This window comes from Balaenoptera ricei, chromosome 16, assembly GCF_028023285.1.
Source record: "Balaenoptera ricei isolate mBalRic1 chromosome 16, mBalRic1.hap2, whole genome shotgun sequence".
NCBI classification, from domain to species: domain Eukaryota; kingdom Metazoa; phylum Chordata; class Mammalia; order Artiodactyla; family Balaenopteridae; genus Balaenoptera; species Balaenoptera ricei.
Window position 1 is genome coordinate 27,088,034 of NC_082654.1, and position 15,616 is coordinate 27,103,649.

General features: G+C 56.0%; 1 protein-coding gene across 3 annotated transcripts; it reads left to right on the forward strand.

Moving 5' to 3' along the window:
• The first annotated feature begins 274 nt into the window (after positions 1-274).
• LDB1 (LIM domain binding 1) lies at positions 275-13,690 on the forward strand. Of its 3 annotated transcripts, none has more exons than XM_059899255.1 (11): positions 275-695; positions 8,621-8,723; positions 8,849-8,893; positions 9,002-9,077; positions 9,173-9,275; positions 9,449-9,621; positions 10,119-10,241; positions 10,478-10,561; positions 10,654-10,777; positions 10,982-11,124; positions 11,844-13,690. In XM_059899255.1, exons 1-11 carry the CDS (start codon positions 671-673, stop codon positions 12,072-12,074), a joined length of 1,230 nt encoding a protein of 409 aa, XP_059755238.1. In that variant the 5' UTR covers positions 275-670; the 3' UTR covers positions 12,075-13,690. The 3 variants fall into 3 exon arrangements, with proteins under 3 accessions (XP_059755238.1, XP_059755237.1, XP_059755239.1); XM_059899254.1 differs by having other exon boundaries at positions 276-695; positions 10,982-11,130; XM_059899256.1 differs by lacking the exon at positions 275-695 and adding an exon at positions 5,957-6,049 and having other exon boundaries at positions 10,982-11,130.
• The last annotated feature ends 1,926 nt before the right edge of the window (positions 13,691-15,616 follow it).

The window sequence follows — 15,616 nt, forward strand, 5'->3', positions numbered from 1 at the left end:
GGACGGACACCCAGCGTGAGGCTTCGCTTCCTCTCCCTTCCCCTCGCCCGCCCTCTCCCGGGTCTCTGCCTCGGTCTCCTTTTTTAAAAGCTGCGTCACAAGCACGCCGAACCCGGAGCGTTGCCGGCCTCACGCCGCCCGCCGCCGCGCGGCGCACGCAAGTCGCCGCCCGCTGCGCCCTCGCCCGGGTCACTTTGACACTGCTCTCCCCGCCCACTAGCAGGCAATTAGCATATTAATAAAGCCCGGCCCAGCCCGACTAGGGCTGGTGAGCGAGCGCCTACGACAGGGAGAGCGAGAGCGAGAGGGAGCGCGAGAGCTAGAGGGGGCGAGCGGCGGCGGCGGCGGCGTTGGCGGCGGGGAGGGCGGCGGGAGCGCACAGACACGCACACGCACACGCGCACACACAGACACACACTCTACGGACGCACACCCGCGCGCACACACGCAGAGACAGCTCGCCTTCCTGCCTGGCTTCCTTCCTGTCTGCTCCGTGCCTGACAGGCCCCTCACTGCAACCAGGGGCCGCCCGCACCGGGCCGAGGCCGGGCCGGGCCGGCGGCGAGGACAGCGGGGGCCGCGGGCGGCGGCGGCGGCTCATGCCCGGCCTGTCCCCGCGCGGGGCGGGCACCGTGACTTGGCTGGGCCCTCAGCGGCGGGCGATGTGAAGATGTCAGTGGGCTGTGCCTGTCCTGGTGAGTGGGGCGCGCGGCCGCCCGGCCCCTCCCCGAACCCTCCCTGCCGATCCTTCACCCCTTGTTTGGTGAGAACTTGTATGGGGGGCGTCGATGGCATGGCTGTAGTCGGAGGCTTGAGGGGTGTGTGGGGCCTCAGTCGGTGGAAGGTTTTCCCCAACCGTGTAAATGCGCAGCAGCCCAGAGGCACGGGTAAGGGGCGCTGGGGTTAGCTTGTGTGTGTTTTTTGGTGGGGGAGGCTACTTAGGGAGGGGTTTTGGGGGGGCTGAAATTCCCAGAATTCCAGGGTGTTAGCCAATCAGAAGTGAGTCTGGACTTTTGACACCCCCCCCCCCCCTCAGGTCATCATACAGTTGTGATTGGCTGGTTTGGGTTGCCCCCCCCTTCCCTGCTGCCTATTCCCTCTTACCTATTCTGTGACACCTCCCTCCAGGCTGTTTCTGAGGACCCTGTTTGGGGGGAGGGATTGATTGGGGGCCATCTTGCCCCCCTCCAGATTATCCTGCCTGTTGCCAGGGAAGGTTGGTCCTCCTGAGGGACACGAGGTCCTCCTGGGGCGGGGGGGGGGGGCAGATAATTGGCCCCTTGGGTCTGGCATCTTCGCCCTAGTGGGAGGGGGAATGTGGCAGCCCCAGGCAAGCTAGGAAATAAGAGTGACTTGTGAGAGTTGAATTGAGGGGAGCGATGCTTGACCCCAATGAGAAGACTTGGTTCAGATCCCTGCCTCCCCCAAAACACATCAGCTCTTGCCAGTGACAGCCTGGGTCTGAGTTCTTTACTAGGGAGGAGGAAGGCCTGGGTCTGAGTTCTTTCCTGCTGCCAGGAAGAAGGAGAGGGGCCGTGTGACTGGAGAGGTGGTCTTCAGAGGGCCTCAGAACACGGTTTATATCCATCCCCAGGACTCTGGGTTCTTGAATTATCTGCAGGACCCCCTCCTGTCCCAGGCAGGAGTTAGCTTTCTTTGGAAAGTCAGGTATTCCTGAATCTAGCCTGGTTTGGATCCTTTGCCCCTCCAAATGCCCTGTTCTCTGGGAGGCCCATACCCCACAACTGGAAACCCCCCTCCCCCCAACACACATCCCCAAGGGAAGCTGCCAGTGCGGAAGCCTCCTTGAAAATCATGTGACCCAGGCCAAAGCTCTGCTGGGCTGGGCACACACTTAAAGTGCCTGCTGAGGCTGACGTTTAAGGGGCATGGGGCCCAGAGGGAGGGCTAGTAGAGCCTAAGAATCCTGGAATATCCAGGTGTGGGAACCCCTGGCTCCTGCTGCAGAGGGTCAGGGAGAGGAGGAGAGGGAAGAGCCTGCCAAGCTGGAATCCTGCCTGGCCCCATCATTCCTCCTCCTACCAGCTTGGTGTGTGTGTTTGTGTATTTTCTTTATAATTGCCCCATGCTGAGTACCCTGTTCAGATCCATCCATTCTCTGAGTCCATCCCATGGCCTTGATCCTCCATCACCATACATAAGCATAGCTAAAGGGCTGAGTCTTAAATATGATTGTTAGTGCCTACAAATAGTGAGCAGGAGGTGAGTATGGAAGGGTTGTCAGGCTGGAGGTAGATGGGAGGTTGATCTTGAAGTTGAGATAGGGTGCCTAGTCCTGTAAGAGAAGGGAGAAAGTTTCCCTCTCAGTCTCTCTGGGAGCAGCATGGGGACAGAAGAGGACCTGTATGTGTGAGGGGGGACAACTTAAGGCAGTGCCCTAAAAGGTATGTTCCTTTTTTGTGTCTGGTGATCTGGTTGGGGGAGAGGGGGCCTAAGATGGCCGAGAGTGGGGAATCTTTTTCCTGAATGTGAGGAAGTCTTACGGATTGATGCCACAGAGGATGGATGGAGGTTAGTCTTCAAGGAGAACCACTTGGGGAGGGGCATGAGAGTGGCCTGGGGGTGAGAAATGGTAGGATTTGGGGTAAGGGAGGGCACCAGGCTTGCATGGATGTGTGTGAGCACATGGCTGAACACAGGGACCCCGTGGCAGCATGTCCAGTCCAGGCCTAAAGACCACCCCCCGCAACCTGAGCAGCCCTGGGGTGGGGGCCCAGGCGCCCTGGCAGGCTGCCTGCCTGCTGCCTGCCTGCCTGCCTGCCTGAGTCTCTCCTTTGTGCTCTGCTGTCTCCCGGCTCCTCCTCCCCCAGCCCGGCAGAGACAGCACATGCCCCACACATGTGACTGAGGGAAGCCAGAGCACACGCAGACCCACACACATGCACATGCAGAAGGAAACACTACAAGATACACACGCATACACACATCTAGCTCCCATAGTGCTCCTGGGGTGTGTAGTAGCTTCTGGGGCTTTGGTCAGGAGCAGGGAGAACCTCTGCTAAGGGACATCATCCTGGGCAGGGCAGGTTGCTGAGGGGGCCAGGGCCTGTCTGGGGCAGCATGTGGCTCAGAAGGGTTAAGGTAGGGAGGAGTAGGGGGAGGGGAGGAGGCAGCAGTGGTGGCGGCTGGGAGCCAGGAGAGGAGGATGGCAGAGCGCCAGGCCAACGGGAGGCCGGGCACAGACAAAGGAAGGGGGGCAGGCACACTGGAGGCCTGGGTCAGGGAGCCCCAGGGGCCCGGGCAGGGGGCAGTGCTGGTACCTTATCCTGTGGGCTGGGGCGGGTTGCTCCCCTTCAGAATTTCCACCTCCAGGAGGGGTGCTCTTGCTCTTCCCTCCCTCATCACCTTTGTCAGTCTTTGCTGCTCCCTGCTTTCTCCCCCCCCCCCCACCAATTTTAGAGCCTTCTAACTCTGAGTTGCTCTCTTTAGTTGGACCTCATCTGCCCCTGTGCAAGTGGGAGAATTAAGTCCGAACTGAGAGAGGAGCAGACTTGCTGGAGAAGGGGAACTAAGAGAGGGCCCGTTTTGAATGATATGCCAGAGTCTGGATACATCTTGGTATTTAGGGGCCCTTCTCCCTGAAATTTGAGGAGACAGACTGGGTGGGGGTTCTGAGCTCTGAACTGGACGCTGAAGCCAGAGCACACAACCATCTCCCCTCCCCAAGTAGATAGTCATTTGGGGCCTGGAGTGACCATTCCTTGGAGGGGGCAGGCAGTAGGAACGGCTGCAGTGCCCCAGGGCTGGGCTTGTGTGAGTGGGGTTAGAACCAGGGTTCCAGCCTCAGGCCCTCCTGTCTCACTGTAATCTGTGCAAGTTAGGATAATAGGCCCTGGATGCTATTAGGATCTCTTGAGGTACTGCCTGTGAATGCGCTTTGGAAAGTTTAAAGGCACAAAACAAATGACAGGAATTGTCCTGTCAGTGGGGGAGGAATGTAGTTTTCCCAGAGTTGGGCTGTAAATTTGGGAGTCAGGACAAGTATCTCAAGTCCTGGTGGTAGGCAGTATGATGATAGGCATTCTGGCTGAATAGTATAGATTTCGATAGGTTTATGAAAGCCAGGGTGTATCATATGGCCAGGCCATGATGGAGAATGGTGTGCAGATTTCAGAGAGGGTGGGGTTAGTCCCTGGGTAACAAATGGTCAGGGTATGTGTGTAGCAGTCTGTCAAAGGTTCAGGAGGTATAATGAGTTTTGGGGTGTGTCTTGGGGCTTGGGGCATGTGCGTCACAGGTCCCACTGTGTATGTGTGTGTGTCCTGGGTTTGGGTTTATTTGGGGTTTGAGGTATATCACAAGTTGAAGTGTGTATCAGGTACAGATTTGTGTGAGAGTGAGCTGTGTTAATTGTGTGTGGAGGATGTTCACAGAGCCAGATGCAATAGTATTATTATTGCACAGTCAGCTGGTGTGTATGCCATCCTGTTGTGGGGCTGTGTGTGAATCTGGTTGGGGGGGCGGGAATAGAAAGCTGAGACTCAAATTGCAAAGAAGGAGGAAGTCCTTACTGTCCCCCACTTCCCATGTGAGTGTGTGTGTGTGTGTTTCTGTCCAGGTAGTATAGGGCCTGGACCACTATCCAAGTTTTAGAAAAACTCCCTCTCTTGGGCTTCCCTCCTTGCATTGGAGAACAGGTTTCTACCCTGGTAACCATATACCTTTTTTTCCTAGGGTTTGGGGGAGGATTCAGCAGCAGACTAGACCCCTTCTGGGGACTCTCAGATGGGCAAGTTTGCCTTCCTGAGTTCTAACAGAGCCCCTTTCCCTTGCACCCACGTGCCTCCGGTGGTGGTGGTGGTGGTGGTGATGGGTGGGTGGGGGGAAGGGGGCTTCCTGCAAAGGCAGTCAGCATTTGGAACTAACCTGCGTTGGGGGCAGGGAACCTGGAGAGTCCCCCTCCTTCCAATCAGTGTTTACAGGCTGAAGTCTGAGTGTGTCTCTGTCAAAAATAACCCCCTGGAGCCTCCCCCCAGCTGCTCTGGGATTTCACCAGCCAAGGGTGGCTGCCCAGGCCAGCCTTCAACCCGAGAGATCACTAGGGAGAGGAAGAGAGATTTGGGGGATGTTTGGGAGGCCGTTAGAAGATACTGGGAGTCTCCAGAGAGGAAGAGTGCCCTCCTCCATCCCTGCCTGTGGCTTGGGCTCCCCAACTCACCCCTGAGCACCCCGCTTGGGGCTTGGGAGCGGCATTCCAGTTCCTGGCTCCCACGGCCCTTCCCTCCATCCCGGTCTCTCCAGACCCAGTCTCTTCTGTCTCCCTCTCTCCGGCCAGTCCCCTGTCTCTCCTAGTCTCTGTCTCTCTTTTGTTTTTCTCAGCAGTCCTCCCTGCCTGCCTCCCTCTCTCAAGCTCCCTCCCTCCCCTCTCTCCCTCTTCCTCTTTCCACGCAGGGAGGGGGCGGGGCCGGTGGGGGCAGCTCCACCCTCCGCCCGCCCTGGGGCCTCATTCTGAGAGAGGCTCGGAGAGAGCCAGCGGGGAGGGAGGGAGAGAAAGGGAGAAAAGGAAGGGAGCCGGCGGGCGCTGCGTGTGTCTGTGCGTGTGCGAGTGTGAGTGAGTGTGAGTGCCGGGCCCTGCCTCTGCTGGTGCCCCCGGCGGAGGGGCCTGCTGGCCTGGAGAGGGCGGGTGGGCTGCTTGGAGGCAGAGGCAGAGGCGGCGGCGGGGAGAGCAGAGGAGGAGGAGGAGGAGAGGAAAGAGCGGAGCAGCCATTGTTGAGGGAAACCTTGCAAACAAAGAAGGCTCCGGACTCCCCGCGGCCCCCCGCCCCCCAGGCCGGCCCCCTGGCCCCGGGTCCCTAGCCCAGTGGCCATTGTAACTTTCCCCCGGGGCTGTGGCCGCCGTGGGGCGGGCCGAGGCCGTGCGTGCGAGTCTTTGTGCAGCCCGCGGAGTGGAACTCCCAGCCAGGCCTGCCTGTCCCACTCGGGACATGAGCGGCTGAAGTTGGCCCCCCCTCAGGCCTCACCCCTGCCAGGGCCCCTCTGGGCTCCCAGCCGCTCCCCGCACCTCTCCTGGCCCCCTCAGTTCTCCCAGGTAAGTAAGTCTGGGCACCCTGCAAGCCTGTTGGGGGTGGGTGGAAGGTCCTCCATCTGGCCCGGGCCTGGTATGCTGGCTGTGAGAGAGGTGCCCCAGCTCATAGAGGAGAGGGCTCTCGGGCCTGCTGACCTCTGGTCAGCCCCCGAAGGGAGGGGGCCTGCCCTCGGGTCAGGCTGGTTACCATGGAAATACCCAGCTGGAGGTGCCCCCCTAGGCCACAGGATGCAGCTTCCATTCTGAGAAAACTTTACTAGTTCAGGGCTCTTCCTCTCTCCTCCCCCTTCCTAAGGGCTCCCAGGTTGCTAGAGGTGGGAGACGGGACTCTGCCTGACTCCAAGACTGGATGACACATCCATCCCCTCACCCCCACCCCCACGTTGCTCCCTCTACCCCTGCTGCTGGGGACAGGCAGCAGCAGGGACAGATGGTCTGGGTGATGTTCCCTCCCCTTCTCTTCTCACTCCCCAGCCCTTGTGCTGGGGCTACTGGGAGTTGCTATGGCTCTGGAGAGATGCTGAGTTTATTTGTGTCCATTCACTGGTCGTGTAAATAGAGGTCCCAAAGCTTTGGGCTTTAGCTCCTCAGTACTGTTACCTAGCCCCAGGCAATGCCTGTCATTTCTCAAGTGAGAAATTGAAGCTCTGAAACTTTTTTCAGAGTTAGAGAGGAACCCTGGTGTCTTGCCTCCCTTCTCTTTAGGGTCTTGAGCTGATACATTTCAAGTGGCCCTGAAACTGAGGGGCAGGGGCAGTAATGCTTTTGGGGAAAGGAGGGCCTAGGTAGGGGATGAGGGCCAGGTCTAATAATCAAGACTACTGGGTGCATTGCCCAGGCCTGGCTTCTGGTTGCTAGTGTGAGCTTTGACTTCCTACATGGCCTTGTCCACCTGTTTGTGGAGTTGGGGGACTTGGGGTTGGTTGGGACTGTCTCTTTCCTGAAGACACATGCTCCTCATTCAGCCCTGACTGGCATGTGAAGGCTGTGTATGTCGTGCTGGGAGCCTGTGGATGTGGCCTGTGAGAGCTCATGCATGGGGCAAGGGCCTGTTGCAGGCACCCTGATCCTGCCTGGGGCTGCTGGGTTCCAGCCCTTGGTAGGCATGTTGGGGCGAGCTGAGGGTGCAAGCCTGCTAGGCAGGATGAGGCACACGCGTGTGCAGGTACACACAGGCTCTGAGTCTTGGCACCTTCGGGGACGGTGGAGGGTAGGCCTCTCTGGGACCCTCCTTTGGCCCATATTGTGAGGAGGGGACCCAGGGGAGAGAATTAAATGGTACATGTTGGCACAGGGTCTTCCTTTGTCTCTTCCTCCCAAGGAACAAAACAGATTTTGTATCTGAATTGGAGAGGGGGCTCAGACACAGCTGATACAGCTACCCTTCCAGATGCAGTCAAGTTTGGGGGACATGAGGAAGCAGCTGTGACTAGGACTCTGCTTCACGTTCTCCTCCTGTCTGGTGGGGAGGGGAAAAGTGGCATTGTGGGGGTACCTGGCCCTTACCTAGCTATGAATGTAACACTTCTTCCAGTCAGGTAATAGTAGAGCAGGAGTAGAACTGTGTGGTGCTTCTGAGTGAGGTGGAGAGGGGACACATGAGCACATGCACAGATACACACAAGCAGAGACCCTGTCTAGTTACCATTTGCCTCCTAGACTGAGCCTCTGAAACCTAGGCTCCTTCCCTGGGGCTTCGTATTTTCTTTTTGTAACTAGAGTGGGATCCATTGGAGGCCCGTCTACCTCCCTCCCCCACTGCAAGTCTAAGGAGAGAAAAGGGGTTGAGGCTTTGGGTTTCTGGTTTGGAGACAATACTAGACCCACGGTGGGTGTGTGTGTGAGGGGCTGGGCTGATAAGGGAGTGGCCGTTGGTGGGAGAGGCAGAAGGCCCAACTGGTTATCTGGTGGTCGGCACCCAGCAAACACTCCCCCCCCCCCTTTATCTTTCTATCCCCTGCCCTCCTGAGACCCTGGGGGTGGAGAAGGAGCAGGGAGTTGGCAAAATCCCCCTTTACCCTCCCCCAACCTGGTCTCCAGAGGGCAATAGAGGGGTAGAAATACTATAGGATATGGGAATCAGAAGACTAGGCTCAAGTCCTAACTCTGCCAGTTAGTAGCTGTACGATCTTGATAAGTCCCTTTGGACTTTTAGTTGCTTCATTTATAAAATGGGAATGTTACACCCGACTCTGCTACCTCACAAGGTTGTGATAGTGATTAAACAAAATAATGTAGATGGAAAGGGAGTTTATCAAAATTTTAGATTCTAATGTTTAGATATTTATTTATCCTATGGTATTGACATTTCTTCCCAGGTTCAATTCTGTCATCCAGGGCTCAGCCACATGAAGAAATGGGGTCTTGGGTATTAGGGCTGAGAACTTCCAGTTTCTTAATAAAACAAGATTGGAGCCAGATTTAGAAGCTGGGATAGGTGCTCCCTAGGGTAGTCTCCCTCCCCTAGTGCACTCGGGGGCTCCAGAAGACCAGTCCCTGTGCATACAGTCTAGCAGACTTCCAGGAGCACTGCCAAGAGGGACTCAGGAGACCCCTTCTTTCTTTCCCTTCTAGGTTGTTCCTCAAAGTCATTCAAGCTGTACTCGCCCAAGGAGCCTCCGAACGGCAACGCCTTTCCTCCCTTCCATCCCGGCACCATGCTAGATCGGGATGTGGGGTGAGTTTCTTGTCCACTTCCTGTTCCTTCCCCAGATGGCATCCTGCCTGAAAAGGGGAGGGAGTGACACCCCCCAATAATTCCTGTCTTCCACCCCCATTCTCATAGCCTCTTCCCTTACACAGCCCAACTCCCATGTACCCGCCTACCTACCTGGAGCCTGGGATTGGGTAAGTGGAGCCCAGTGGGGAGGTTGATGCTTTCCATTACAGGGGTGAAGGCGGAGGTGGTGTGGGGAGGCTCTGCTCCTACTGATCTCCCTTCTTCACTTCCCCCAGGAGGCACACACCATATGGCAACCAAACTGACTACAGGATATTCGAGCTTAACAAACGGCTTCAAAACTGGACAGAGGTATAGCCAGGGGAAAGGAGCTTGGAGGGAGAGGGCCATCTGGGCACCCCTGTGGCATGTCTTCTGACACACACACCCCTTCCTGTGCTTCTTAGGAGTGTGACAATCTCTGGTGGGATGCTTTCACAACTGAGTTCTTTGAGGATGATGCCATGTTAACCATCACTTTCTGCCTGGAAGATGGACCAAAGAGATATAGTGAGTGACCTCTGGGGGTCCTGCCAGTGCTGCTGTAAGAGCGTACATCTCCTGTGTCCTTCTAAGATCTGGGCGTGGGTATTTGTCCCAGGGGATCTGTCTTGGCAGGGGTGGTATCTGCCTGACCACTTTTGAGATCCTTCTGTTCTGAAGAGTTTGTCCCATCTCTGCAGCCATTGGCCGGACCCTGATCCCACGCTACTTCCGCAGCATCTTTGAGGGGGGTGCTACAGAGCTCTACTATGTACTTAAGCACCCCAAGGAGGCATTCCACAGCAACTTTGTTTCCCTCGACTGTGACCAGGGCAGCATGGTGACCCAGCATGGCAAACCTATGTTTACCCAGGTCAGCACCCAGCTGGATGTGGAACACTGAAGTACCTGGGTTTGATTCCCCTTCTGGCTCCCAGAAATGTACTTGGCTTTTCCCCAGGGAGGCATAATGGGAAGTGGCAAGATACACAGGGAGGGCAGGCATGCTGCAGTATTCAGCAGACATGTATCGAGTTTGTACATGACAGTTTTCTGGGCCGCAGGGAGACACCAGTGAACAAGAGCCTGTCCTCATGGAGCTATGGCCAACGAGTGTATCACTAGCTACAAGAGGAGAGGACAAGAATCTATTAAGCGTTTCTACTGTGTGTGTGTGTGTGTGTGTGCATGTGAGTGTGTGAGGGCCAGTGTGGTGGGTATATGAGGAGATGGTCCATGTCAGTTATGTGCCCAGATTTCTGTTCAGGTGGCAGGAGTGTATGCAGTGGGAGAATCATGAGGAAACAGGGGAACCGGTATACTTTTGGGTATGTGGGGAGGTGGGCAGACTTGTGATAAGCTTGTTTCCAGGTTTGTGTGGAGGGCCGGTTGTACCTGGAGTTCATGTTTGACGACATGATGCGGATAAAGACGTGGCACTTCAGCATCCGACAGCACCGAGAGCTCATCCCCCGCAGCATCCTTGCCATGCATGTGAGTTGTGCACAGGACCCAAGCCACAAGGCTGAGGGCAGGCAGCGGGAAGGGTGGAACGAGGTCTGCCATTACCCGCCAGTGGCCCTAGACACAGGGTTGAAGTTTATCCATCTGAAAAATGGGTTTTTATATAGTAGCCCCTCTTCTCTCTCGGGTGTCACGAGGCTAAGATGACAGGGCAGGTGAGCAGATGCAACCCAGGTGCTAGTATTCTTACCTTTCTCCTCCTCTAGGCCCAGGACCCCCAGATGTTGGATCAGCTCTCCAAAAACATCACCCGGTGTGGGCTGTCCAATTCCACTCTCAACTACCTCCGAGTGAGTCCCTGGTCACCCAATTTCTGCCCCATCCCATTTGGTCTCCACTCCATGTCTGTCCCCTGACAAGCCACTAACTGGTCTCCCCCCAGCTCTGTGTGATACTCGAGCCCATGCAGGAGCTCATGTCCCGCCACAAGACCTACAGCCTCAGCCCCCGTGACTGTCTCAAGACCTGCCTCTTCCAGAAGTGGCAGCGCATGGTAGCACCCCCTGGTGAGTGCCTTGCACCTGCACCTGCTCTTACCAGTATCTGATGCTGCTTCCCCAAGGCTGTATCGCTGTCTCCTCACAAAGCCCTTTCCTCTTTCCTGGGTCTGCGAGATTGGGATCAGGGTAGGCTCAGGCTCCTTAGGAGCCAGAATGGGGAATAAGGGTCCCAGGGCCCTACCCCACCTGAGTCTCCTTTCCCTGGCACAGCGGAGCCTGCACGGCAGCAGCCCAGCAAACGGCGGAAAAGGAAGATGTCAGGGGGCAGCACCATGAGCTCGGGGGGCGGCAACACCAACAACAGCAACAGCAAGAAGAAAAGCCCAGCCAGCACCTTCGCCCTCTCCAGCCAGGTACCTGTAAGCATCTCGGCTTTCTTCTCTCTTCTGGGCTGCCCCACTGCTGGCCCCTGACCCTTGACCCTGTCCCATCCTGAACTCACTAGCAGACGTAGAAACAAAGACAGTTTTTCCGAGTGTACTTTGCCATCGTGGGCTGACTCTTGTCCCTGATGACAGTCCTTGTCAGTCACATGCATGATTGTGATCACACAGACTCAGACGTAGCAACGTATGACATCAAGGGACGGAGACAGCCATGGGAACGTATGGACATAAAGGACAGACAGCTTAGGGGCACACAGACCACCAGAGAGACACACACACTGACAGAGGGACACACAGACTTGAATGTGTGCAAATCTAGAATACATACACACGCACATACATTTCCCCACTGGTGTTTTTGATCTGCTCCCTCTCTCTTACATTGGACAGAAGTTCAGGAGCCCCCTAAAATTTTGGAGAGATGGACTAGGGAGCTAGAGGAGTAGACTGACTTCTCCCAGAATCCAGTGGATATAGGTTAAAGGCTGTGATGCTTTGCAGTCCTTCAGTGGGAAGTATTCCAGGGGCGGAGGGTATCAGAGGAGTTGGGGTTTTAAATTGGGGTATGAGTGGGGGGGTGTGGGGTTGAGTTTCCCGGGTGGGTGTTGGGGCTCTGGGGGTATCTGCTGCCCTGGGCTGGGCGAGCCCCTGCCCCGATTATGTTTGGGGACCTCCGCCACTCTCAGGATGTGATGGTGGTGGGGGAGCCCACCCTGATGGGCGGGGAGTTCGGGGACGAGGACGAGAGGCTCATCACCCGGCTGGAGAACACCCAGTTTGACGCGGCCAACGGCATTGACGACGAGGACAGCTTTAACAACTCCCCTGCCCTGGGCGCCAACAGCCCCTGGAACAGCAAGCCTCCGTCCAGCCAAGAGAGCAAATCGGAGAACCCCACGTCACAGGCCTCCCAGTAAAGGCCTTGCCACGGCCACCGCCACCCAGCGCTCTGCCTGTCTGCCCCACCCCTCGAAGCCCCAGGGAGCAGAAGACAGAATGAAGAGACTGAGCATCTAAGATGGGCAGCCTCATCCACCCGCTTCAGGGAGGAACTGGACTCACTGGGGGCAGGTGCCAAGATTTGCCCCTCAGTGGCCCTGGGCTGGGGCTGGCCTCTGCAGAGCCTTTTGGGGGAAGGGGGTACTCATGTGGATGCCTGTGTGGGCCCTGAGCCTCTGAGAAATGTCCTGACCACCTCCCAGGGCATTTGCCTCCATCCTCACCCCAGGTTCTGGGTTCCTCCATCCTCCTGACTCCACCCTCTTCAAGCCTGGGGTTGTCTATGCCCACAGCCCTTAGGGACTTAAAAGTTATGGGGCTTGGTTGAATGCCCCTCCTCCAAACCCTCCCCTTAGGTGGCTGGTAGTAGAGGGGTAAAGCTCTGGGCTCCTCCCTTCTGCCACCTATCCCAGCTCCAAGTTTTTTAAAAAATAATATTATTAAAAATGTAAGTTTAAAAAAAAATCACTCATGTCCCCTATTTCCCCTTATTAAAGGTCCAGCTACCTCCCTACGCCTGGCAGATGGGGAGCTTAGGGCCCATGTGGAGGTAGGGGGGTATGCATTACCATTTTATACAGTTTGAGAGCTTCAGACCAAGGAGACTTTGCCATCTCTCTTCCCTTTTCCTCTGGGGTGACTGGAGTTGGGGAAGGCATGCCATGAGGGTAGGACGCCATTGATGGCCTCACTTTTGTGACAGCCCCCTGCTGTTGTCTCTGTCTCCCCATCCTCTAGGACTCTGGCCTGCCCTCCTAGTGCTTGTGACTCCTTCTATCCCAGCCCCCAACCCCCTCCCTCCACGGTGTGTATATTCTTTACAAGTCCTCCACTAGAGCAGCTGTCTTGGATGGGGGGAGGGGGAGGCTCCCTCCCTTAGGGAGTGTGGAGGGAAGGGAGCAGCCTTGTTTGTCACTGTGTTTTTTGTTTTGTCTCAGTTGGGCAGGCATGGGTGGAGGAGGGGTTCATCCACTCTCCAGTACTCTCTTTCCCCAACCCCTCAGACTGCATATCTAGTCCTCCCCTGCCCTTCAAGGATGGGTAGAAGCCACTGAGGGTGCCCCAGCTCTGAGCCCACCAGGGAGCAGTAGGCTTTTGTCCTCCAGCTGAAGTAAAGGCTCTTCATTTCCCAATATCTCCTCTCTCCCCTTCTTCATAGAAGGACAGGGGAGGCAGCCAGGATCCTCAGCTCTGTTTCACAATTGGACATGTGGAGGCTCCAGGCCCAGGGTGAGGCCGAGAGCAGGGTCCCATGAGTCTGGGCCCAGCTCTGTGGCTTCACTGCCTTCTCCTGTGGCCAGTTCCAGAAGTGTTAGCACCACCTCTCTCCCCACTCTTCCTTCTGGATTCTGGGGTCCCCCACATCCTGTTTCCTCTACTCCAGCTGCCACTTTTGGAAGGATATTGTGTCAGGAGCTGAGGGAAGGGGTAGGGAAGGTGGATGTCCCACCCTGCCTGCTGTAATGCCTTTTTTTTTTTTTGGGCCATTTGAGTCATGTATGGTACCGATCAATAAAGAGACTTTTTGGTTTGAGAGTGTCTTGGTTGGTCATTGATGCCTATAATGACTCAGTCCAAGGCAGTCTTTTTCCCCCTCCTTCCTGCAGTCCCTAACACCAGTCATTGGGGAAGAGGCATGAATTGGGCTTGTGAATTCCCCCTCACTCCCATCTCACATTTCCCCTCACTCTTCTGGTGGTGTTCTTGATGTGTCCCAGGCTGCTCTGTATTCCTCAAAAGTTGACTTCCCAGCCCCTCCCAGGACTATTGTTCCTCACCCCTAACTGTCATGGGGCTGCCAGACAGGTGGTGGTCCTCTGGAGGCTGGGTTCCTGGGATAGATAGCCCTGGATTAGGCTGTTGGGGGAGGGGTGGAGGAAGGGGTCCTTGCCTAGGAGGGGGTTTGGATTGGAGGAGCTTTGGGTGGTTAGAATGCTTGGGAGACTCAGTCCTGTTTTTGTCAGATTCCTACCCCTACCTGGCCTCTAGCTTACCAGACCAGCTGAGATCTGAACTAGTCTCCTCTGGTGTTAGGTCCCTGGGTGGGGAAGCGGGAGAGTAGTGGGGTTGTCTCCTTGCTGACTTTGGGCTGAGGCACAGAGAGAGGAGGATGCTTAAGCACTATTGCTAGGGGACAGCCTGAAGCTCCACAGAGAGATGGTAGGAGGAATAGGGCACTTTTCAGACTCCTTTCCAGGTAGTTATTCTCCCCGATTCCCCCTCCTTCCCCACTATTATAGAAGATTGGCAAGATAGGGAGACACTGCAGTAGGTTGGGGAGGGGTATTAGCACCCGCAAAACCCCCTACCCAGTCTCCCTCCTTTTCTTTTTCTTTTTGTTTTTTGGTTGTGCCGCGCATCTTTCAGGATCTTAGTTCCCTGACCAGGGATTGAACCCCGGGCCACGGCAGTAAAAGCGCCAGGGAATTCCAAGTCTCCCTCATTTTCATCCCAGACAGGGGAATCTGAGGCCTCAGACTGTTCCCTCACTAAGGTCTCTGGATCTCAAGTAAGGCCTCATAGACCTGCACCTCTGCCCCCACCTCCCAAGCTAGCAGGAGGAAACCAGAGGAAAGGACTGCATGGCCCACCCCACCCCCTTTCCAGTCCATGCAGTTACCTCGGCCCTGCCCTGCTGCCAGCCCAGCTCCTCGTTGCTCCAGGACCTCAGAACTCCAAGGCCTGCATTTGTACACACACACATTTCCCACCCCTCTGCAGGCCTGATCTGACTGAAGGACATTTACCAGCCAGCTGTGACCACTAATTCGCCCTGGAAGTCCTAGGTAACACCTATCTGCAGTGTGTTTGTGTCTGGCGCTAGGTGTACATCTGGCCTTTTTGCCTGAGTGTGAGCTTGTGTATGTAGTGATTTCTGACCTCAGAGAGGGCTTGGATATGTTTATGTAAAGGACGTATACACGTATTAATAGGCATGTGGGCTTGTATATGCATTTGTTTATGATGTATGTCTTGGTGGATTCATTCATTCAGCTAATACTCATTGAGCCCTCTCCAGGTGCCAGCCCCAATTCCAGGTGCTAGGGATGTGGTGCTGAACAAGGCAGAGGAAGCATGACCACTGGGTGTGAGTTGGCAGCAAAAAGTACATAAATGAGGATGTGTTGTTGAATGCATGGCTTGGCAGTACGATTGTGTTGGGTTATGGGGCTGCCAGGGCGGGCATGTGACTGGGTTTCAGCATTTGCAGGTTCACATTGTGTGTGTGTGTATGTTTCTGAAAGGGAGGTGGTGGTCAACGGGAGAGGTAGATTGCTAGGCCTGGACTCTGCCCTGCTTGGGGGAAAGGAATGGGCCAGAGAGACAGGGGAACCCACTTTTTGAACTCAGGAAACCTGGTGGCCAGTGACTTCCTCTGAAGCCCCAGATCTGGCTCCTCCCTGTTTGCCCCAGTGGCCCCTCTGGGGAAGGCCCTTGTTCAGGAGGAATTTCTGGGGTG